Source organism: Lolium perenne, chromosome 2 (assembly GCF_019359855.2).
Source record: "Lolium perenne isolate Kyuss_39 chromosome 2, Kyuss_2.0, whole genome shotgun sequence".
Classification (NCBI taxonomy): Eukaryota; Viridiplantae; Streptophyta; class Magnoliopsida; order Poales; family Poaceae; genus Lolium; species Lolium perenne.
In genome coordinates, this window is record NC_067245.2 from 62,734,100 (window position 1) to 62,757,318 (window position 23,219).

The window sequence follows — 23,219 nt, forward strand, 5'->3', positions numbered from 1 at the left end:
ACTATTGCCTCCAAATCACTAACAAAGCAACACGTTGATCACATTCGGGGACAAGGGAAAAAACAGTCGCTTCCTGACTCTTCACATAATTCGGTCAACCTTCTTCAGTTGACAACAAAAGTTTGACTGAAGATGGTTATCAGATTGCAACCAAATGAAAATAAATACAGAAGTATCTTTTTTGAAACAAGGCAAAAGCTTTGCCTATTCCATCAAGGAGAGAATTGCCCAGTTAATTACCGGAAAACCAGGCGAAAACCGATACAACGTGGCCGAGCGGACACAGATGCATACAATAGTATCGCATTCAACATATATGCAAAAAAATCTGTCGGCTGTCATTTTGTGAAGTTAAACTGGACCAGGTTCCAGGTGTAGGATCTATTGGCGTAACAACCTATTTGCTGGCCGTATCAGGAGCCTAGGGTACTAACGAGTAGGCACTGCCAGGGACTGCAACCAGCAGAAATTGGTCGTCATCTTCTGTCACTTCACTTGCCTTTGCCTGGATTTAAAAAATGGAAACAACAGTCAAAAAGCTGTCAACATCGAGAATAGCAGTGAAATATAATTATGCATGCTACAAAAATATATAAGAACTGTACAAATCGAGCTATTTATAACACAATGAAATGATTTCTAAAAGTGTTATCTGCGGAAAAATAACTCAGTGTAATGCGCCAAGACTTGGATTGTTGGAAATTTGCAGAAGTAAACATAGGAGAAAATCCTAGATTTTAGCATCCCTTACAATGATATTGCAATAAAGAATAGACAGATGATACTGCAGAGAGCTTAAATTTTGGGAAAAAAAAACTCGAGAGATAGCAGGTTGAAAGATAACTTGAAATCCAGAGAACTACTAACATCATCCTTCTGCTGATTAATGGCATTTCTCAGCAGCTCTTTTGCCTTCTTTCTTAGTTCTTTTAGCTCCTTTTGCTGAGCTTTGGTGACCTCAGCATGACAAGCCACACAAAGCGTCCTCACATTCTCAAGCGTACATTCTCCTGCCAGAAAACAGATGAATTAGGACATGCAGCGATGAGCCAAAAAAAACATAGAAAATATGCATGTACTACCTCCTCCTTTATATACAGGTACTATATGGTCTGCATGCCAAGCATTTCCATCTTTTGGCTCTCGGGCAAGCTTTTCTAGCCTGTGGTTCAGCACAGTATTAAAGAAGATAATCCACATGAAACAGACAAATTAATAATGATAATTATTCCCATTCTCATTGATATTCAGCAAGTCTTTTTATTAACTTATTATATATGTATTATATAAAGATTAGACATTCTGTAATAAGGATGTATTATTAACAAATTAATAATGATGTTCAAACAAGAGTATTCTGTAACCTGCTAGATATGCAAAAGAGAGGCCAGGAAAAGCTACAAAGATTAGAAAAGCATGGTATCAGAGTGCGGCACGTACAGTTTCCTTCTACTTGCAATTTTTGGAGCAACATTCCTGATGTGTGCTTCTCTGTCTCGCTTGCACAAGGGTTTAATATATTTGACAAGTTTGCAACAGTCAAGCTTGCACTGGGAACATATGCCATGTTCTATTTGAAACAGTGCCTGCAAAGTAGAAGTATTTAACAAGCAGAAGCTTCATTTCGTATAATTCACAATTTATGTGTGTCAAAATGGCGAAATAGCTTTATTTGTGCAACATTATATTTTTTATTTGAAACAGGCAACATTAATTTTCGCGGTAACAGCAAAAGATAAAAAAGTCATACCTGCCGCAGGTAACCGCTGCTAGTTCTGGATCTATATAGCTGGAAGCAAGCAAGACCACAGAATAGATCTTCAAAATATTCAGGTGATTTTGCAAGATTCCCGCTGAACACAAGAAAACAAATTGTTACGACAGAAAATGATTGGCTCCTAGAGCAAGTACATCAGTGAGTAGTATTACTTGCAAGGTTTTTGACATAATTTGCAGAGAGGCTCATCATCAGTAGTCCAGCCTTGAGTGTACTCTCTCTCTTTAGTAGTGCCATTATGTAGAACCACCTTTCTCCATTCAGCATTTTCGGGCAATGGATCACTAACAACACTCAATGGAGTTATACGCCTATTACTCCCCCCTTTAATCAATCCCTAAGAAAGTTCATCACAACAGACACAAAATGAAACACCATAAAACCAAGGAACAAGCCAAGTACCTATTCTGTGATTCATGTCATATGTTCTTAGTTTCGCAATCCAGCCTTACCTGAGTTAACTTATGCTACATACACTCACACATGATCTTTCGCAATTCAGACTCATTTTCTTAAGAACTTCAGCAGAAACTGGGATACTTGAAATGTTACGACCACCATGGCACCTCTAAGAACTTTGCTTTACATGAAATATACTATTGAGTATAGGAGTTATTTTGTATGAGCCTTGTATTAAATGAGGTGACATGATAAGGCCTCCAATGGTAGGAATGAGAACGCTGCAACATCCTTAGTAAATCCTGATAGAACTGGATCATTTATTTACCATCAACAACTTCTACGGCATATGTTTGTATGATATAGATATATATGCGTAACCTGATGGACACCAGGCATTTCGCAATCTTCATAATTAAAAAAAGTTGAGTTTGCAAAGAAAAGAGGTCAAGATGTGCATACTTGTGTATTGTGGTTGATGCTATTTTTCAGATAGCACAGCTCAAGACTCAATGGAAGCTGTAATGGCTTTCCCAGCAGTTGCCTCTGATCAAATGGTCTTAGTGCTAACCATTCCTTTACAAATGCCTTGAACATACTGCAAAATGCTGGATTACTCTTCAAGAGCTGCCCACTTGCTTTCTTGCCACTACTAAAGCCTAAAGGTGATTCTACTTCTTCAGGCAGAAAATTCTGAAAAAGTGGTCTGGGTCTTGAATCATGTCCTGGAACACAGATGTACAAGTGGATTCGACCTGTGTGATGGCTAACCTGTGAAAGATGATGATAAATCAGAGGAATTTGAAGAATGAGATGGCAAAATTAAGCAAACTGATACGAAATAAACTATTTGTGGGCCATGGACTTCCAACTGTGTCACAGCTCTTGGATCGCAGATTAACTGGGTGGCCTCAACAGCGGACAGCGATAACACCGCAACCTCATATGCAAGTTGGGGTTGGTCGAGGGTAGGGGCGAAGAGCCATGGAAGCTTAAGTTGTTCTAGAAACCTTTGAGCGATGACATGATCGAGGCGATTGGGGACCCTATGGGTGGTCTCTTTAGATAACCCGAGGTTGCTCGGCACCTCAGCCAGCCCATCAGGTGGTCGCCTCGTTGAGGTCTGACCCAATTTATTCCTTTCCAGGGCCTCCACATTGCCATGCCTTAGGAACCTAGGATGTTGGTGTGTGACGTTTGTGGCCTTAAAAAAAATGCACGAACAAACAGGAATGCATAAGAGGCTTGAAGAATTGAAAAAAAATTTTGCCAAATCCACCTATCATCGCCGGCATAACCATAAAAAAAAGATCATGTTGTGCGGTTGTCCGGAGCCTTGTCACTGTGACAGGGAGGTCCATGTCCATTGTACGTACCTTGTCACTATGACGGGGAGGTCCATGTCCATTGTACGTATGCGGGAGATTAAGCTTTCGATTGTATCGCACATTGTGGTAATGAAAGCTCTAGGTGCGAACTTTTGGTGATTATTTCTGCTTGTCAGCTAGAGATGCTCTCGTTGTTGCGTCGATCAGCTGTGTTGTGCAGCTCAATACGATCTATGCACGTCTATGTCAGTAGTGTGATGGCTCAAGTGACCCCACTTACAAAGGATTACTAGTGGTTGACTGAAAGAGGACCTAGAGTCTACGGACTGAAAGAGGATGTCGATAAGACTGCCTTTCTCACCAAGCTGAGCAAGCTGCGGGTCCCCCCCTAGACTCTAGGTCCTTTGCAGGGACTTCAACATGATCTAGGTCCTTCCTCATTGCACAGTGGGCAGGTTCAAGAAATTCCTAAATGACTGCAATTTGAAGAGCTGCCTTCATGGTAGATGTGGTCTAAAGAGCGGGGGGGCCCCCATGCTCATCAAGCTCGGTAGATGGATTTGCATGGTCACCGTTGTCCCTACTCGACTGCGCCACGCTGCAGGTCGGCCGATGGCATTTCCAGTATGAGTGAAGCTCAATGGCTTTGGGGTTTTGGTTGAGGTGCATGGTTGAGACCCCGATCCTTTACAGCGCTTGTTCTTCAAGCTAAAGCGCACTACGCTGATGAGCTAGAGTGCCAAATGGATAGTGTGAAACTACAACTTATGATAGCGTTGGAGGTCATTTCAGATTCATCTATCGCTGAAATGGAGGCAAGGCAGCCAAGTGTAGGATGTACACTCGGCTCAATCACGCTTAAATTGGGTTGGCCTGCACGTTAATGGGCCAACACAATGTTTTTAATGGGCCAAGGTTGCCTAGCTAAGCCAAAAGGGTGCCAACAAAACATTGTTCGACCAGCATGCTTCGTATCACAAGCTAAAGAATGTGATCCATAGCCTCGTGGACCATGCAGGCCCGGAGGCATCTTCAAGTCACTTTAACACGCTCCTAGGCACGGCTGAGGAACGCCAATTCTCGCTTTAACCTGGACTTCGTAGACTCTCGCGTCAAGCACTTGGTGAACCTAGATTCCCTTTTCTCTTAGGAGGTTTGGGAGGTGGTGAGGCGCATGCCTCATCGTAAGGCACCAGGACCGAGAACTCCTCAAGTTTGGCAACAAGGTTGTTGATCCTGCTGCCGAAGAGATGTGTATGCTTTAGGGGACTATCGACCCATAAGGCGATACACATCTTCGTCCAGTAGGTATCCAAGACCTTGGCTATAAGGTTGGCTTAAAGGCCAGGATTCTGGATGGACGAGAAACCAATGTGCCTTCATTAGGAACTGTCGTGTTCATGATAATTTAATGTTGTTTTAGCAGACTATGCGCCTCCTCCATTGTCAAGTTGGATATTGCACATGCTTTTGAGTGTCTCCTAGGGACTCCTTTTTTAGATCCTCCGGAACATAGGTTTGGGTCCAAGATTCTGCGAGTGGATCACCATTTTCCTCTCCATGTCGACCATGAGCGATGCTCAATGGCTCAATGGTGAGCTGCCCCTAGGTGTGGGACCAAAGAGGCTTGCAACAAGTCTCTGTTGTTTGTGTTGGGCCACGGTTCCGAGAGTGGATCACAATTTCCTCCCCATGTCAATCAAGTTGGATATTGCACATGCTTTTGAGTGTCTCCTAGGGACTCCTTTTTTAGGTCCTCAAAAACATAGGTTTGGGTCCATAATTCCACGAGTGGATCACCATTTTCCTCTCCATGTCGAGCTTGAGCGATGCTCAATGGCTCAGTGGTGAGCTGGACGCAGGTGTGGGATCAACAAGTCTGTTGTTTGTGTTGGGCCACGATTCCGAGAGTGGATCACCATTTCCTCCCCATGTCGAGTATGAGCTATGCTCAATGGTGAGCTGCCCCCCCCCCCCCCCCGTGTGGGACCACAGAGGCTTGCAACAAGTCGAGTATGAGCGATGCTCAATGGTGAGCTAGCCCGGCTTGCAACAAGTCTCTATTGTTTGTGTTGGGCCACGATTCCAAGCCGTGTCGAGCATGAGCTATGCTCAATGGTGAGCTGCCCCTCCCCCGGTGTGGGACCACAGAGGCACGATTCCGAGAGTGGATCACCATTTCCTCCCCGTGTTGATCAAGTTGGATATTGCACATGCTTTTGAGTGTCTCCTAGTGACTCCTTTTTTAGGTCCTCCAGAACATAGGTTTGGGTCCATAATTCCACGAGTGGATCACCATTTTCCTCTCCATGTCGAGCATGAGCGATGCCCAATGGCTCAATGGTGAGCTGGCCCCGCGTGTGGGACCACAGAGGCTTGGAACAAGTCTCCGTTGTTTGTGTTGGGCCACGATTGAGTGGACCACCATTTCCTCCCCGTGTCAAGCATTAGCTATTCTCAATGGTGACTCCTTTTTTAGGTCCTCCAGAACATAGGTTTGGGTCCATAATTCCGCGAGTGGATCACCATTTTCCTCTCCATGTCGAGCATGACCGATGCCCAATGGCTCAATGGTGAGCTGGCCCCGCGTGTGGGACCACAGAGGCTTGGAACAAGTCTCCATTGTTTGTGTTGGGCCACGATTGAGTGGACCACCATTTCCTCCCCGTGTCAAGCATTAGCTATTCTCAATGGTGACTCCTTTTTTAGGTCCTCCAGAACATAGGTTTGGGTCCATAATTCCGCGAGTGGATCACCATTTTCCTCTCCATGTCGAGCATGACCGATGCCCAATGGCTCAATGGTGAGCTGGCCCCGCGTGTGGGACCACAAAGGCTTGCAAAAAGTCTCCGTTGTTTGTGTTGGGCCACGATTGAGTGGATCACCATTTCCTCCCCGTGTCAAGCATGAGCTATGCTCAATGGTGAGGTGCCCCCCCCCCCCCCCGGTGTGGGACCATAGAGGATTGCAACAAGTCTCTGTTGTTTGTGTTCAGCCACGATTCCGAGAGTGGATCACCATTTCCTTCCAGTGTCGAGCATGTGGTGAGCTGCCCCCTCCCCACGAGGCATTGCGACCAGGGAGTTGGTGATGATGGAGACATTTTTGCCATCTTTTGCCATCCGGAAAAGACATAATTTCTTGCGGTCTACAACATTCTCAAGTTTTGCCATATGTCTAGGTTGTACACTAACTTGGCAAAGTGATCGGTATCTTCTATCAGCTGCTTCGAGGAGGTGACCCTTGAAGTGGCGGCAGTTATGGGGTGCCAATTGGCACTCCAGTTGCCCTAATCAATGAACCATGGAAACAATCAGCCAGTGTTCCCCATCAGGCAAGATGAACATGACCTCCTCAGGGTCTTCCTCTTCTTCCTCCATATCTTGATCCTCTTGGAATACTGGCCACCTCCTGGACGATAACCGACAACTGGTGCCTCCTGGACTACTGGCTAAGGCTGCAACTGTTGGGCAGGGTGTGTGCAGTGCCCCTGGAGTTAATCAGTGCACCCTGGTCCAGCATCTTGTTGGACCAGTCCAGATTACACATCTCAGTGCGAAGCATCTTCTCCATGTTGGAGGCGTCTCCATGTCCTGAAACTGAGGTTCGCATGACTTCCCGAGGTCCTCATAGGTATCCCATCCAGGTTGCGCCTTCCGAAGAACTGGCAGCCAAATTCCTCGTCAACGCTCTCACCGTGCATGTTGATGGCGCGGGCTAATGCCTCTTGCATTGCCATCGCAATACCATCCTCCCAGCTCGGATACTTCTTCTTCTAGGCCATGGTATCAGAGCACTGTGTTGCCCTTAGGTTCGTGACCCTAGGACTGGTTAGACTAGGAAAGACCCTAGGACTGATACCGTGGTCTACAGGAAAGTATCTGAGCTGGGAGGATGGTATTGTAATGGCAATGCAGGAGACATTAGCCCGCGTCATCAACATGCACGGTGAGAGTGCTGATGAGGAATCTAGCTATCAGTTCTTCGGAAGGCGCAACCTGAATGGGATACCTATGAGGACCCCGGGAAGTCGTGCGAACCTGCCTTGGATTGAGATTCAGTTTCAGGACATGAGATGTATAATCTGGACTGGTCCAAGAAGATTCTCCAGCAGAACAATGAGAAGTACCATCAGCTTAAAAAACTAGTTGATTGGCTTGGTGACAAAAGAGATCAACACTATGCAGACAATACCTAGCTGAAGAGCGACAAGGAGAAGCTAAAGGACAAGATGCTGGACCAGGGTGCACTGATTATGGCACTCCAGTTGCCCTTAGGTTCGTGACCCTAGGACTGGTTAGACTAGGAAAGACCCTAGGACTGATACCGTGGTCCACAAGTAAGTATCTGAGCTAGGAGGATGGTATTGCAATGGCAATGCAGGAGACATTAGCCTGCGTTATCAACATGCACGGTGAGAGTGTTGATGAGGAATCTAGCTATCAGTTCTTCGGAAGGCGCAACCTGAATGGGATACCTATGAGGACCCCGGGAAGTTGTGCGAACCTGCCTTGGATTGAGATTCAGTTTCAGGACATGGAGACTCACGCCTCCAACATGGAGAAGATGCTTCGCACTGAGATGTATAATCTGGACTGGTCCAAGAAGATTCTCCAGCAGAACAATGAGAAGTACCATCAGCTTAAAAAACTAGTTGGTTGGCTTGGTAACAAAAGAGATCAACTCTATGCGGACAATACCTAACTGAAGAGCGACAAGTAGAAGCTAAAGGACAAGATGCTGGACCAGGGTGCACTGATTATGGCACTCCAGGGCAGTGCGTGCACCTTGCCCAGCAGTTACAGCAACTGCAGCCTCAACCAGTTGTCTTCCCTGAGCATTTTCCACCCTCGTGAGCAATCCATGGCTGAGAAGATTGGAACTTTGTCCACGGCGCCGAAGGGTGAGTTGCACCGAGCGAGGAGGAAGGTGCGAGAGCCTCCATGGTATGGGTAGTGGCGTTCATGGTGTTAGCACCTTGCCAGCAATCTCCATGTCGCTGGCCGCCCATGGCGTGCGCGCGTGGGAGCATGCATCGACCGGAAGATGTTGTAGGTTTGCAGGGCGAGGGCAGCCACGTTCCAGCGATGGTGGACGAGCGTGGCGGCCTTCCCGCGCTGGTGGACGACCACGGCGACCTTCACGTGGTGTCTAGCATGGCGTGCGCTCCGGCCATCCCGAGATGGGCGAGCACGACGGCGTTCGGGTGCTTTTGGACAAGCGCGGACGCCAGACTGGTGTTGGTGCCGGCCTTCCCGTGCTTGCCGAGCGCGGCGGCCGTGTTCCCGCGCTGGTGGGCGAGCGAGACGTACTTCCCGTACTACTAGACGAGTTCGACGCCTCGACTATGTTCACGTGCTTCTGGACCAGCTAGGTGTCCTTCCTGCCGTGGGCGCCGACCTGCTAGTGTTGGGCGAGTGTGGAGGGTTTCCCGTTCTACTGGATGAGCACGATGGCCTGAGTGGTGCTAAACAAGAAGCCCTCCGCGATTGGGAAAAATGGATTTGCCTCTCCATTGAGGTGGAGCGCACCATCCAGGGTTGAATAGACTAGAGAGAAGGCAGCAGCAAGAAACGAAGGAGTCTTGGCAATTAATGGGAGAATTAAGGAGAGGTTTGGCGCGTACATGCAGGGGCAAGAGTGGAAGATATTTTCGCCGTTGACGCCACCTTAATCACCGCGCCATAAAATTAACTTGAGCATGGGAACGGCGGGAGAAGGAGAAAACTAGCTTTATGCAAATTATATCTAAGCTCTACCAGCCAAATGATCACGTATGTGTTAGGTTGCCTGTTGCCACTTCTGTCCACCAAAGTATCATCTTGTCAATACAATTCCAAAATGTATTGATCTTGAGGTGCAACGCTTATGTTGCGAGTTACTACTCTAGTTGAAGAATAATGGATTAGAATCACCGGTCTTTGCTTAATATGTCTGTCTTTGGCTTCATGAAGAAAAAAGGGCTCCATGCTTGAAGATTTACTTTGCTGCTATGAACTCCAGGTTAGTGCTAGCCTGAGAGCTATGCAATACATTATAGTGATGACCTTAGCCTGAGAGATATGCAATAGGTTGTAATGATGACCTTTGCTACTTGGTATTTCATCTTATACTTCGATCCAACTAGCACTATTGCATAGGGACTCTCACTTTTCAAGCTGAGGTTGAGGTCGCTACAGCTTGGGATCATTGGACTATTGACATCAGGGGTGAACTCAGCCTGGTGGCCCGTTGGCAGTACGTTCAACTTTAGGTGAGTGCTCGAGCTCTGCAGCTCATGGCTGCCCAGACATGTTGGTCTAACACTGGACGGACAATACTCCTGCTACAATACCCTCTTCCATGGGGCTATCATGTCAAAGGTCTTGGAAGCTCAACTGGCGCTCCAGGGGTCTTCCCGGGTCAAGTTATTCATTTGGCCTGGTTGTTAGGATAGTTACTCTACGAGCGAGAGGCTTGCGAGACAGGGCCTAGAACACCAATCAAGGTGTCTAATGTGTGAGCAGCCTGACAAAACTATGTTCCATCTCCTCAATGGATGCTCATTCTAACGGAATGTGACACGAGGTGCACTCATGGGTCTGATGCACAACAGGTTGCCCATTGTTGAAATTACTTCATGGAGTGGTGGTCGCAGGCCCTGCAATCCCTTCCCGTACACTTTAACTCAAGGGCCTTCTTCGGTGATCATGCTCATGGCATGGTGGATCTAGAAGCATTGCAACATAGCTGTCTTCGACAACACACATCCTAGCATAGCCCGCTTGCTTGACACGAATCGGTTTGAGGCTCAGTCGTGGACAAAAGCAGGAGCGATGTGTCTTCGCTCGGTGCTTCTTGCAGGAGTTTAGCTTAGCCGGGTAGTGTTGTATATATACCTTTTCTATCAATGCATCGACACAAAAGGCTTTTTTCTCAAAAAGATAGTATAAACGACATGGCAAAAGTTGTTAGCCTAAATATAATCTTGTCATGGTGTGACCCGCATACGTAGGTTGAGTGCATGCTATAGTGTGAATAGCACACATAGGTTGTGTGCTTGCTGTGTGTGAGAACATGGCACATGAGTTGTGTGCAGCTGTCTTCAAGTTGGCTTTGACTAGCAGTCTCCAAGTTGGATTAGACTAGTAGAAGCCAACTAGACATTAGTTGTCTAGGTCGGTTACTGTAGCACCGACTTAAAGCCTCTATATAAGGAGAGGCACCCCATATGGAGAGTAACTTGTAAGCCAAGATGTAGCATATGTTGCTATATAATAGTGAAAGAGCATTTGTTGCTCAAGCAAGTTTCTCCCCTGTTCTCCTTGCTCATGTGTGTGTCCACTAAGAATGAGCTGAGAGATTGAGAGAAGGCTGCACCCAACATTTAGTATGGGTAGGAGCTAACAATTGGTATCAGAGCCTCATGGTTCGGGGCCATGGCGAGCAGTGAGTCCGCGGTGAGCCCGGCGGACGTGGAGGCGGCGCGCTGTGACATCGTGCGCACGGCGGCATGGAGGCGCTGCACAGCAGTATGGAGGCTGCGGCGGCCGTGGCGCAGCGGCCTCATACCAGCACTAGAGCACCAGGTTGGGAGATGTCAGCACCACCACCTCTCCAGCAGCGGCGTGCGTCCGCAACCCCTCCTCCGGCAAACGAGCGACGGCGATCGCCAAGTCGGGGACGGAGCAGGGTGCGACACGGCGGGGGCGAGGTCGTGGTACAGCGGGAGGTGATCCGCGAGATGACTAGCGGCGGAGGCGGCGGTACGAGCCTCGTCTTCCCGATGCTCAAGCGCGAGACTACATCAATCGGGCCATGGTGATGGAGGTGAACCTGCAAGCGGCATCGCTCTGGGACGCGATCGAGGACGCCGCAGTCTCTCGGCGAGAGGACAAGCAGGCCTTGGCGGCACTGCTCCGCGTCTAGGTTGTGCGTGGCCATGGCGGGAGTTCAGGGTGGAGACTTGAGAGGCAACGACGATGGTGGTGACCAAGGTTTGGTTGCGGCAAGGTCATGTTAGTCGGCTCCGTTCCGGCGTGCCCGAATGTCTTCGTGGTGGTCTCCTCTTGCTGCGAAGTCGGCCGCCTCGGGCGGTGTACGATGACCTTCGAGGGGCGGTCCGGTGAAGGCCTTTTTCGGCACTTGTCTTGCGCATCCCCTCTCCGAGGCTCGTCTTCAGAATCGGAGCTGCCGGTCTCTGCTCGAAGAGCCATCTGTTTGGCATAGGCCGACTTGAGCTTCTTAGCTTTTGTGGGAAGCCAGGGTGGCTAGGTGTGCCCGTGGCGGGTGTGCCTAGCTTGTATGTATCCGGTCCACGTCGTGCGTCTGAGCGCGTTGGTGATCTTTTGAAGGCCTGTGGCGTTGTGCGCGTTGGAGCGCGTTGTGCGTGCGGCCGGTATTTGCGGATCAAGCAGCCAAGTGCGCGTCTCAAGATGAAGTGGCAGGAAGAAGTTGCGGCGTTGGTCGCCGTTGAACAAGGAGATCCTGGAGACGAGGAAGAAGATGACAAGATTAGGGGGGTGATTGTTAGCCTAAATATAATCTTGTCATGGTGTGACCCGCATACGTAGGTTGAGTGCATGCTATAGTGTGAATAGCACACATAGGTTGTGTGCTTGCTGTGTGTGAGAACATGGCACATGAGTTGTGTGCAGCTGTCTTCAAGTTGGCTTTGACTAGCAGTCTCCAAGTTGGATTAGACTAGTAGAAGCCAACTAGACATTAGTTGTCTAGGTCTGCCATCGTAGCACCGACTTAAAGCCTCTATATAAGGAGAGGCACCCCATATGGAGAGTAACTTGTAAGCCAAGATGTAGCATATGTTGCTATATAATAGTGAAAGAGCATTTGTTGCTCAAGCAAGTTTCTCCCCTGTTCTCCTTGCTCATGTGTGTGTCCACTAAGAATGAGCTGAGAGATTGAGAGAAGGCTGCACCCAACATTTAGTATGGGTAGGAGCTAACAAAAGTAAGCAGCAAACTGATACGAAAATAACTTGAGAAGTTGGGACAAGCAGTAATACATGTAAACATGAAGGCAAAAAATGATAGTTTGAGACAGTAGGTGGAGGAATTTTTAACCTCGAAACGCATATATTCCACTTGAATATGGCCATCTGAAACGGTTCCTGGAAGACCTAAAATCTCAGAATTTTCAAAAAAGCGCCTACGAGCCTGTTATATTTGAGCAGCGTAAGATACAGTGTATAAACCTTTAATATACATTGTACAAAATACAATAAAATACAAGCAAGGACTTTTGAATTACCTTTCTGGATTTACTTCTTGTAACTGAAGAGCCAAAGGAGGCTGGTGAAATAGAAAAATTACTGCAAGCTGCTGGAGCTGGACTATATTGCATGCCGAAATGAAGCCCTTCATCCTAAGAGGGTAAGGTGCACAAGCAGAATCAGCTGGAAGTCAATCATAGGAATGCTGAATGATAAGATATTACAGTGAACAATGGTGAAAAATTAGAAGGAGTATCTTGTTTGAACCTCAAATTGTAGAGGAATAGTCCTAATAGTGAAATCTGACTCAAACTCCATATCGCTGATGCTAGGAAGACAGTCGACGGACATGGTGCCACTTTCCAGAAGACCTTTTCATTCACCAGCAGAACATGTTAAAGGCTCACATATCTCAAAGTTTCTTTACGTTAATCAGCTAGTACTAAATATTGATATCATTCATTAGTAATTTGATATTGATTTTCCTAATGTTTTACCTGCATCATGATTCTCCAAAGGAAGAAACTCATGCTGTGGTCTCTCCTTACTGTTGCTGATTTCCCCAAAGTTGTGAACTTGATCAACCTTACAAAGAAACATGGTCAGATAAATGAATAAATGCTAAATAGAATAAGAGTTCCGTACATTGGTCCTAGAATCTTGTTCAAGATCCTAGTAAAACAACTCATTCGAGTAGCGATACAATAAACCAGATCTCATCTGAGTTCTGACACTTTCGAGAAGTGTAATGCGATCCAGACTTCTCCATATGTGTAAAATATTTTCTCGGTTAGTAAATTATGCTTCAAAGTTAACTCCTCAAAGCATGGTATTGAAATGATAGGGGCAGCTGCAAATGTTCCACAAATGTGCTTCATGCAGTTTTAAAAGATTAGCAGTTTAGCTTGCCTTTGTGGAATTAGTTAGCTGATAGGACGTGGCAAGTTGCAAACCCCTAAATCACCTCAATTAAAAAAATGCACTTAGCACAGTCCCTCCAAACCTCTCAAAGAAATAGTATTGCATATGATAGACCATAAATGAATGGTGAAATTTCGAAACTTTGAGGTAACTAATTACTATTAAGTTCCATGCATGTCCGAATTAATGTAGAGAAGGTGGGCAGCCCACATATACTTTAACACACGCCCACTCCCGCGTGACTCGATAAGACCTACACGTGATAGAAAGAGGGCAAGAGCAATTAAAAAAAGTGAAAGCTGACTTGAACCCAAGACATCTACTCTTTTTTTTTTTATTCCCAAGACCTCTACCCTGATACCATATTAAGTCTCAAATGTTCCACAAGTGCACTTCATGCAGTTTTAAAAGATTGGCAGTTCAGCTTGCCTTTGTGGAATTAGTTAGCTGATGGGATGTAGCCAGTTGCAAACCCCTAAATCACCTCGATCCAAAAAAATATGGACTTAGCACAGTCCCTCCAAACCTCTCAAAGAAATAGTATTGCATATGATAGACCATAAACAAATGGTGGAATTTCAAAACTTTCAGGTACTATTAAGTTCCATGCACCAACCAGTAGATACAAATATCCGATTTAATGTAGAGAAGGTGAGCAGCCCACATACACTTTAACACCCCACTCCCACGTGACTCGATAAGGCGTACACGTGATGGAAAGAGGGCAAGAGAAATTTTAAAAAAAAATGTGAAAGCCGACTTGAACCCAAGACCTCTACACTGATACCATAATAAATCTCATGCACCAAGCAATAGAACCAAAAGTTCAAACTGGTGAAGAGAAGGTCGGCAATCCACACATGCTTTAATAATTACTTCACCTTTGACCTTTACCTACCTCAATTTCTCTTATAGCATCTTTTTTCCCATTCACCACAGATGAGACACGGAACAGGCTCTGGTTCAAGTGAAGCCAATGCGGCTCATCTGATGTGTTCTGTGAGAACAAAGTAATTTAATGCTCTAGTTACTAAATTTACAAAATACACTACAGGAATAAGAAAAGGAACTAACCTTTGCACAGAATATATATATATTGACAGCATTGGTTTGACCACGCCTATGAGCTCTGTCCTCAGCCTATCAAGAAATTATCAACAATTAAATGAAGCATCGACATTCGACACAACAGTAAAAGAAGGGTGAACCATACATAGGTTCAAGATTGCACACATTAAATACAGTTCGTCAAAGTGTGAAGTGAACATGCACAGGCACAGGCACAAATTCAAAGACTTTGCAGCGACACTTCATTACACAGGTAGGTTCGCACCAACAGCTGGACTGGTTAATTTTGTACTTCTTTTACAACCAAAACTACCAAGATATTGAGAAAATTCCTCCTGGTTAAATTTGCACTTCATATGGGTTGAAAAGAAAATGTATGAGCAAGGTTCGAAAAACCAAGTACCTGAAGCAAGTCTGAAGATGATCTTGGGAGCTCCACGAAAACAACATTTTGAGCAGATGAGAAGTCTAAACCAACACCACCAGCAGTAATTCCTATTATTGCAACCTTTACCTATTTAGCAGAGTAAAATAACTCAATGATGGACAAACTAAACATCATATAGAGTAGGTAGATGAATTTTCTTCAAATTCCGCATAAAACACACATAGGAGTTTTTAGAAGTTCTCACGTGTAGGTATGGTCGGCATGCTCTATATCAATCCATAATTTCAAGAATAGACACAATCTTGTTTGCAAGATACAAAAATGGCAGATCCGCTATTTAGTTCACACAGTTGCACGTAATAATTTCCTTTTGGTATCTACAAACAGATTCAGTTTGTTACTGAAAATTTTCATTTTCATGGACAGAGAGACCTATAGCTGAAACTTTAAAGGTTATTCAAATAACTCAATGGAAATTGCACCATTTTCATGAAACTACGCGTATCCTGAATCCTGATATATCACTAGGCAAGTTACGAATCAAAATGAGGGGAATGGCAACCTCTGGATTTAGACGGAAAGAATCAACAGCTTCTTTCCTTTCTCTAGATGATGTGCTGCCATCAATGCGAACAAACTTGATCCCCTTTTCAAAGAGAAAAACCTACATGGAAAGCAAGGTATCAATATCTTTTCTAGAAATCATATACTTCCTCTGATTCATATTACTTGCCACTAGTATGGATGTACATAGAACTAAGGTATGTCTAGATACATCTATATTAGTGGCAACTAATATGGATCGGAGGGAGTAATTAGACAATATAGTTTATTTATGATTTATGGCATCTAACTAACACATCAATTTAAAGCATGCAGCCAATTCGGCACTGAAGGATGTAATCATGACCCTTGTCCAAGTATATAATATATAACTGATAACTGAATTATCTTGGTGGTAGACCTCCCATACAAGTATATCACTGTTACCAGCAAGCATGGGAACATCAATGCTATCACAGCAAGTATGATAGATACCAGTAAGTATGTTGGAGGCTAATGGTATGGGCACAGATACATAAACGTGTACAGTGTATCAGTATCGGATGGATATGGACATTCATTCCAGAAATACGGATATGTTTGACCCTTTTTTAGAATAAACAATGACTCCCACTGCAAATTGCCTGCATTGCATGTGCCACATTTGGGCACAATCTGAATCTTACTGAATAATACTTGGTCGAACCACCACTTTTGTACTCAAATTACATATAGAACCATCATAGTTGTTATTGTAAATATTACCTGCACTCCATCTAGAACCTTCAAGTGGTGGGCGAAAATTATCGTTTTCTGGCAACTTGACTGGGAGTCCAGATCATCATGTATCAAATGATTTGAGAACCACTTACTAAATCCAGGTATTTTTGCAATGCCAATTTCCTGGGGGGAGAAATGCCTTGGAGATTTCTTGCAACTATCATCTGAGGAAATTAAAAAAAAATCAACAGAAAGGAACATACCATCTACAATCATCATCTTGAATGCTAAAATGACGGAAAACATTTGATTGATCTCCCACTACCAGTTTTGACACATTTGACGATCTCATAATTATTTACATGTTGAGGAACAGGCTAAATAATATTAAAATGCTAAATTATGGAATATAAAGCATGTTTTTGGAACTATGATAATGACAATCCATGTTAAATACATTAGAACATGCATAATTTGAATTCTTCGACTGGAAAATGATTGATATTAAAGCAGAAAGCTGTAGTTCCAGCAACTTCTTTTTATTCGAATCACATCAGTTCATTGCAAATTGATAAAAGGTGATTGTGTTAGTAAGGTTGACATATGTAATTGATATCAGCTATTAGCAGCACAAATGTTACCTTTTCCCACTCTCGCTTCTTCATAGTCATTGCCTTTCTCAGGCGAGGCAACTGTAAGAGTATCAGAACTACCATATACATCACTGTCCACCCCTTGGATACAAGAAGACTTAGCTGTCCTGGTATCCAATGCCTTCAACTTCAACCTAATAATCTGTCGGCGCTTGGGGGGCAGTTCATTCAACAAATGCTCCTTCAAGCGCCTGATCTGCACGACAGAAGCAAATTCCAGTCGTTAGATCTGAAACTGATAAACCATTAAGTATCATCCTAAAACATTACTCTCTCCTCTCCAATTAATAAGGCGTAAAAATTTAGTCAGAAATCAACATCTTCCAAGTTTGACCAATGTCAATGGACAGAAAATATCAACATCGATGCTACCAAATCAATGTCAATAGATTCACCATGAAATATGTTTCATAATACATTTGTTTAATGTTGTGGATGTTGATATTTTCTTCACTATATTTGGTCAAACTTAGTAAGCTTTGACTTTTGATACATCCAATACACACATGTTACCATTAAATTTTGTAACTATATCGTACTAATGTTATATTTAAGGATATTGGATCATATAGAAGCACTTCCATTGATAATCTAGTGATATTGATTTCATGTGACAACCCAAAATACTTTTACGCCTATTTGTGGTCACACTTGTAGAAGTTCGATTGCACGCATTCTAAATAATAACTAAAAGAGAATGTAAAGAGTATTAGACACTGAAGTTAGTCTCATTCAGTTATTCTTAAACATGTTTCTGCATAGACTACGGCATTCTACAACATACTGTAATACAGACTGTATACGTAATCAGGTGAATATATACACACATAAAAACTGTATACCGCCAAGCAGATCAAAATCCATGAACATCATCAAGAACTACTATGCCCTGACCATAAATAAGTCCATGAATAGTTTGGATATCAGGAACAAGATACATACAATATCATGAAAACAATAAACACAAAAAAGTTATAAAAAGAGGCTTCAATAGCTGAAAGAGAGAGAGCCAACCATGAGAGTCTGACTGAGCAAAACATTTAACTCCGTCAACCGAGCACCCTTTGAAAAGTCCTGCATATAAAACGACGTGTAAAAAATATCAAGCCCTTTACGTACAGATTGTCAAATACTACTTCCTGAACTTAATTGCAAATGCAATTCTGCATGAACCATTAATTCATGTTTACTGAAACTTATTTATGCCTGCAAGGCTGCAACACTGACGGTGCCTAACATAACAAATGATAATCTAATAGAGCTTAGTAATAGCAACCTGCCAATCTCCTTGACAATAAGGACAATCACAAGATATAAATACCTGATAGGTTTTACCGTGAGATCTTTGAGCAACATGAAGTGAACAGTATGTCCTTGCAAACTCAAATTTATCATGTCCAAGCAAATTGGGACTGAAAAACAAGGGAGAGTGTGATCACGAAAGATCGATATGACCAACACAATAAGATGTCATTCTGCATCCCTTACCGTAACATATTTATCTGGTGATAGATGTCAAAAGGTCTGTTGTCACCTAGGAGAAAACACTGTAAGTTAAATCCCGAAAAAAACTAACAAATATGGAGAGTCAACCTCAGACAAGCAGTCAGATATATTATGCGCAGGGTAAAAAGTATAAGAATGGAAAGCCACACATGGCACTTTTAACATCACAATACAGATACTGAGCTTACACATAGAATATATAAATATCACATGTAACAACTGGTAACAAGAAAACAGTACAACTACGAACAACATCTTCAGGAAAATGGTAAAACTATAAATCTATTTGCATGTTCAAAGTTTTATATATCCATGAGTAAAATAGCACAACAGCACAATGATCCCCGAGAGAAATTCAATGGGTATATTTAGAAGTTACAACCTTGACAAAGAGGGCGTCCCAGAAAGCAACACGATGTGGTTGATACTGTGAGCTAGTTCCAGTATAGCGTTTGTCTGTCACAAGAGAGTTAAATTAAAATAAGGTGCCTGAAAGCTGAAGCAATAAGGAAAAGATTGTTCAACAGTATTTCAGTGGTTTTTCATGCTTGCAGCATTTTAAATTAAGCACAGTGAAACGATGAAAACGAGAAGCGGGTTGAAAAGCACCTTTTTTTTCATCAAACGGAGTAATAACCAAACAAAATAATGTTATGATTACAAGAGTAGCAAAATAGGATGTGCCAAATACACAAAGAACTAAATCTCCCTCCCGGATTGGGGTTTAATACGCTCGATTGTTGCCTGATAGTATCATCACCTGGTTATTTTCTTGTTTCATCTTTGTGCAGCGTATGTTGTGGGATTCATCAATGATCATCAGTGCCCATCTCCTGGTAATCATACTTTTCCGAAGGTGGCTTAACATCTTGTATGAAATAATAACAACCTTCGGACAAGCATCTAAATAATCAAGACTGTCTTGACGGCCAAACACTGAAAAACAGAGTGAGGAAAAATACAGATATAAGTTGAACAGACAAATTTGGTGCTATTTATACAAAATTAATACTGAAAAGGCTGAAAGACAAGGCAATAGAGTAGTATCCAAAAATGAAGAATTATTTATACAAGGAACAAGGACCAAGTGTACAAATATGTAATTCAGAACGTTCAGTAACTCCGGAATCTCAAGTTTGGCAAATAACCAAGCACAAGCTTCGTGAAGTCAAATTGACAAAAATACGGTGAGGAAAGTTGTGGCCACAATCCTAGCAATGAACTAAGATTAGGGGCATAATTGGTTCACTGCCATAGTTCGCCCAACTTTAGTTAGGCAAGTTCGACATTCCACTTTAGGTGTTTGGTTATTTGGCACAATGTCTTACACATGAACCGACCTGTCAAAGACTCATGTTTTTTACTATATAAACATGCTTATGGCGTGGCCAGAAAAAGAGTGCGGCAATGAGGTTCAGGGATCATAATTTATTATCTGCATTCAGTGTGACATTTAATTGGAAAAAATGAACCTTTGCTAGAACACCATCACAATACAAGCAAATCTATGGAATTTTAAGTTCAGTGAGATCCCAACATAAGTCAAATTATGGAGAACAATATTGGACTGAAGATCAACTGAAACTAGATATAAGGTGATCTTTTTTTCATATGCAATGTTACTTTGTGTACATGCAATTTTGTCCTGCAACTGTTTTTAACTGCAATGTTTCATTCTGAACTCATGCACCAAATGACTGATACCGGGGCAAAAGTTCCTGCTGTTTAGAATTTTTATAGATAAAGTACAAAATATGCAATTCGTATATGGCGATTGTTATTACTTCATGGTTATTCATGGTCAAAATGAGATACACTGCAACTATGCAATAGTGGTAATACCAGGTTTGACATCAGGAAAAAATAACACTCGCATAATTGAACTCTGAATTAGTACCAAGGTGAATATCTTTTGGCAGAAACGAAGGATCCCAGCGTTCCAGTTCCTCTGCCCAGGTATAACGCAGAACAGCTGGACAGACTATTAATATAGAGCCCTCATCCTTGAAGCAACAAGCTATTGCAATTGCCTGCATTCAAATGAATGAGAACATAATACAGTGCTACCCCTTTCTGTTAAAAAAATATATTGTGCTTTGACAAATGACAAGGAAAGATATTATACTCAAAAGAAAATATGAAGATTTATTCATATGATCTAATGATCTTAAAAAGTAAGTGTTAGTGTGTTACTGCACTTACTTGATGATGGAAGCAATAACCAAACTTCAGCAAAAATATTCATAAAATTCCAATTCATTACTACTCGAAATGTATTGATGCATGCTCAAAATATCAGTGTTTATTTATGTGCCAATGTAGAGATTTTTGTAAGTTGTGAAACCATGAAACAACAATTTTTGGCATATAAACTAACCACAAGATAGTTAATACACAAAACACGATATGCTCACCTGGAGAGTTTTGCCAAGCCCCATCTCATCTGCAATAAGGCAGCGCCCACGCCTTCGAAGCCCAAATTTCACACCTTCAAGTTGAAAGGGTAGTAGCGCATCTCGTAAGTGTTGTGGCAGCTTTGTGAGAAGCTCGTCCACTTCTTTATCAGAAGCACACTCTGTAGCATAATTTTGAACAGTGCGTCTTGTTTTATAAGCTATTCCTTGCACAACAATTCCAGGCAACTTCTTCAAGCATTGTAACACCAGCTCATAGTGCATGAGCTTAAAGACAGAAGAAACATGACCGCTTTGACTTTGTGTTGTAGAGAACGGTACGGCCTACCAACAATAAGAGGGAAGGTAAGTTTAGATTCTAGACCAAAAGGTTATTCGACCCAGAAAAGGGACTAAGAACAGATAAAATTCATATTATTATAGCAGAGGTTTACTTTTTCTATGCTTTGCATTCACAGATTATCCATTCCTTAAAAGGGTTAGTCAGAATTGTATATCATCCACAGCATAAATGTTTTCTGCCGTTTTATGCTTAGTCATGAAGTGTGTCAAGGCTCTCTGAAAACTTAGATCTTCACCATGTACTCCCCCTGTCCTACAAAAAGCTACTGTTTTGGACATTGAAAATACAACTTTGACCGTTAATTTCTCTTTAATAATTTATAAAATAAAAAAATGTATATTGTGAATGACTGAATGTACTGTTCAAGGCAAATTCACACGTCTTTCTTTCAAGCATCTAATCCTAAATTTTAGTAAATATATTAGTACTCAAAATCCCAATAGTTTACTCTATCCTTGTAGAAAACGACAGCTTTTACAGGACCAGAGGAGTATATTGTGAACATTATCATGTATTGGTTCAAAATGTAACATTGAAATATTAGTTGCAGCATTCCTAGATACCAACAATTTGTCCATAAAATTTGATAATTAGAAGGCCAACTAAAATTTTCAGCAGTCAGCAGTTAGACCACCAATTTTCAACGATCTTCCTATGTTGTGTTTAGCATTGTATTGCATTAGACAGACAGAACATTGGGCAAAGTAAATTTGGAGGAAGGTGAAGTCTGAATTTGGAGATGGCATAAGGAATCAGATTAATAATAATAAGCTATGAATGAAACCGAATCTTCTGACCCATATCAAGAATCCAGAGAAGCACCGGAAGACATCGGAGGCGAACCTCAATTAATTAAGCAATGAAACGCCCATGAACGAGTAACTGACCAAGAACCCAAATCAAAGAACGGCCATTTATCTCACAGATGAATGGACAAAGAACCAGCACATTCTTGAACCGGTTCAGGCATGCCGAAGCCGAAGAACAAAATTTGATCAAGAAAACAATCGCAAATACTACAACCGTTTGCAAAGAATGCCAAAAGAAGAGAACGTTGTGAAGAAACTCTAGATGAGATCCAAGAAAGCGCCGAATTCGTCGCGCGTCGTCAAGAAATAGACGAATCCCCAATCAGAGACCGAATCGGCAAGAAATGAGATTCAAGAATGCGAGGATCGTACCGAAGCGACGCAGTCCTCGACGGCGCGGAGGCAGTCGGCCTCCCCGGGGAAAGCCTTGCCCTCCGCTGGGCCCACCGTCACCTGGAACTCGTCGGGGCTGCAAATCTCCAGCACCGCCTGGAACCCCGTCGGAGGCCTAGGCGGCGGAAGCGGCCGCGGCGGCGTGCGCGGGGGCAGAGGGGGGACGATTCTTGGGCATTTGGCAAGCCTGAACGAGGCGGCGTCGAGGGTATTGCCGGCGGCGGCGGAGGAGCGCTTGAGCCTCTCGAGGGCGGCGATTCGATTGGCCTCGATGCGGCGGCGCTGCTCCTCCGTGAGCTTCACGGGCACCGCCGCGGTGTCCATGGATCACGCCTGCACTAGGGTTGTGGAGCCGTGGGGTTTGAAAGGGAACTGCCGGCGTTTCTTGCCGTTGGGGGAGGAGAGCTCTCTTTTTTTTCGGAGAGGGCGATATATAGGAGAGAGAAAGAGAAGAGGTGACGGCGAGACGAAGGTTGTATTGGACCAGGCCCATATTTCTTCTACGCAGCACATGGGCGGTTGTTAGAGCATCTCCACTCAGTAGAAAGGGCTTTTTAGCCGGTTGCATCCGGCGGCCCACGCCGAACCCACTAGAAAGGGAGGCTAGCGAGAACGATGCGAAACAGAAGGCGCGAGAAACTGCAGCATGCTGTGGACCTAAAATTTCAAGTGGGATGGGATTTTCCAGCAATCCCGTGTCCCATCCCATCCCACTAATCCCGCCCATCCCTCTAATTGACTCTACT

At 43.6% G+C, this 23,219-nt stretch overlaps 1 protein-coding gene across 1 annotated transcript; it reads right to left on the reverse strand.

Moving 5' to 3' along the window:
• Positions 1-49: 49 nt before the first annotated feature.
• On the reverse strand, positions 50-22,884 carry LOC127332781 (uncharacterized). Its single transcript, XM_051359123.2, has 25 exons — positions 22,453-22,884; positions 20,929-21,252; positions 20,412-20,544; positions 19,275-19,450; positions 18,897-18,970; positions 18,497-18,532; positions 18,330-18,420; positions 18,023-18,082; positions 16,997-17,204; positions 16,401-16,579; positions 15,655-15,756; positions 15,108-15,218; positions 14,711-14,776; positions 14,535-14,633; positions 13,213-13,300; positions 12,983-13,086; positions 12,754-12,867; positions 12,567-12,659; positions 2,639-2,947; positions 1,930-2,114; positions 1,751-1,853; positions 1,441-1,586; positions 1,083-1,162; positions 868-1,010; positions 50-505 (listed from the first exon to the last, which is right to left on the reverse strand). The coding sequence occupies exons 1-25, from the start codon at positions 22,795-22,797 to the stop codon at positions 422-424; spliced, it is 3,453 nt and encodes a 1,150-aa protein (XP_051215083.1). The 5' UTR covers positions 22,798-22,884; the 3' UTR covers positions 50-421.
• Between the last annotated feature and the right edge of the window lie 335 nt (positions 22,885-23,219).

What these genes read in the sequence shown, in the direction of transcription:
- LOC127332781 (XM_051359123.2), bottom strand. Translation starts at nt 22,797, where the DNA reads ATGGACACCGCGGCGGTGCCCGTGAAGCTCACGGAGGAGCAGCGCCGC. An exon ending in TATATATATTCTGTGCAAAG is followed by an intron (nt 14,634 to 14,710) that starts GTTAGTTCCTTT and finishes TTGTTCTCACAG; the next exon opens with AACACATCAGATGAGCCGCA. An exon ending in TGGAATATATGCGTTTCGAG is followed by an intron (nt 2,948 to 12,566) that starts GTTAAAAATTCC and finishes CATCTTTCACAG; the next exon opens with GTTAGCCATCACACAGGTCG.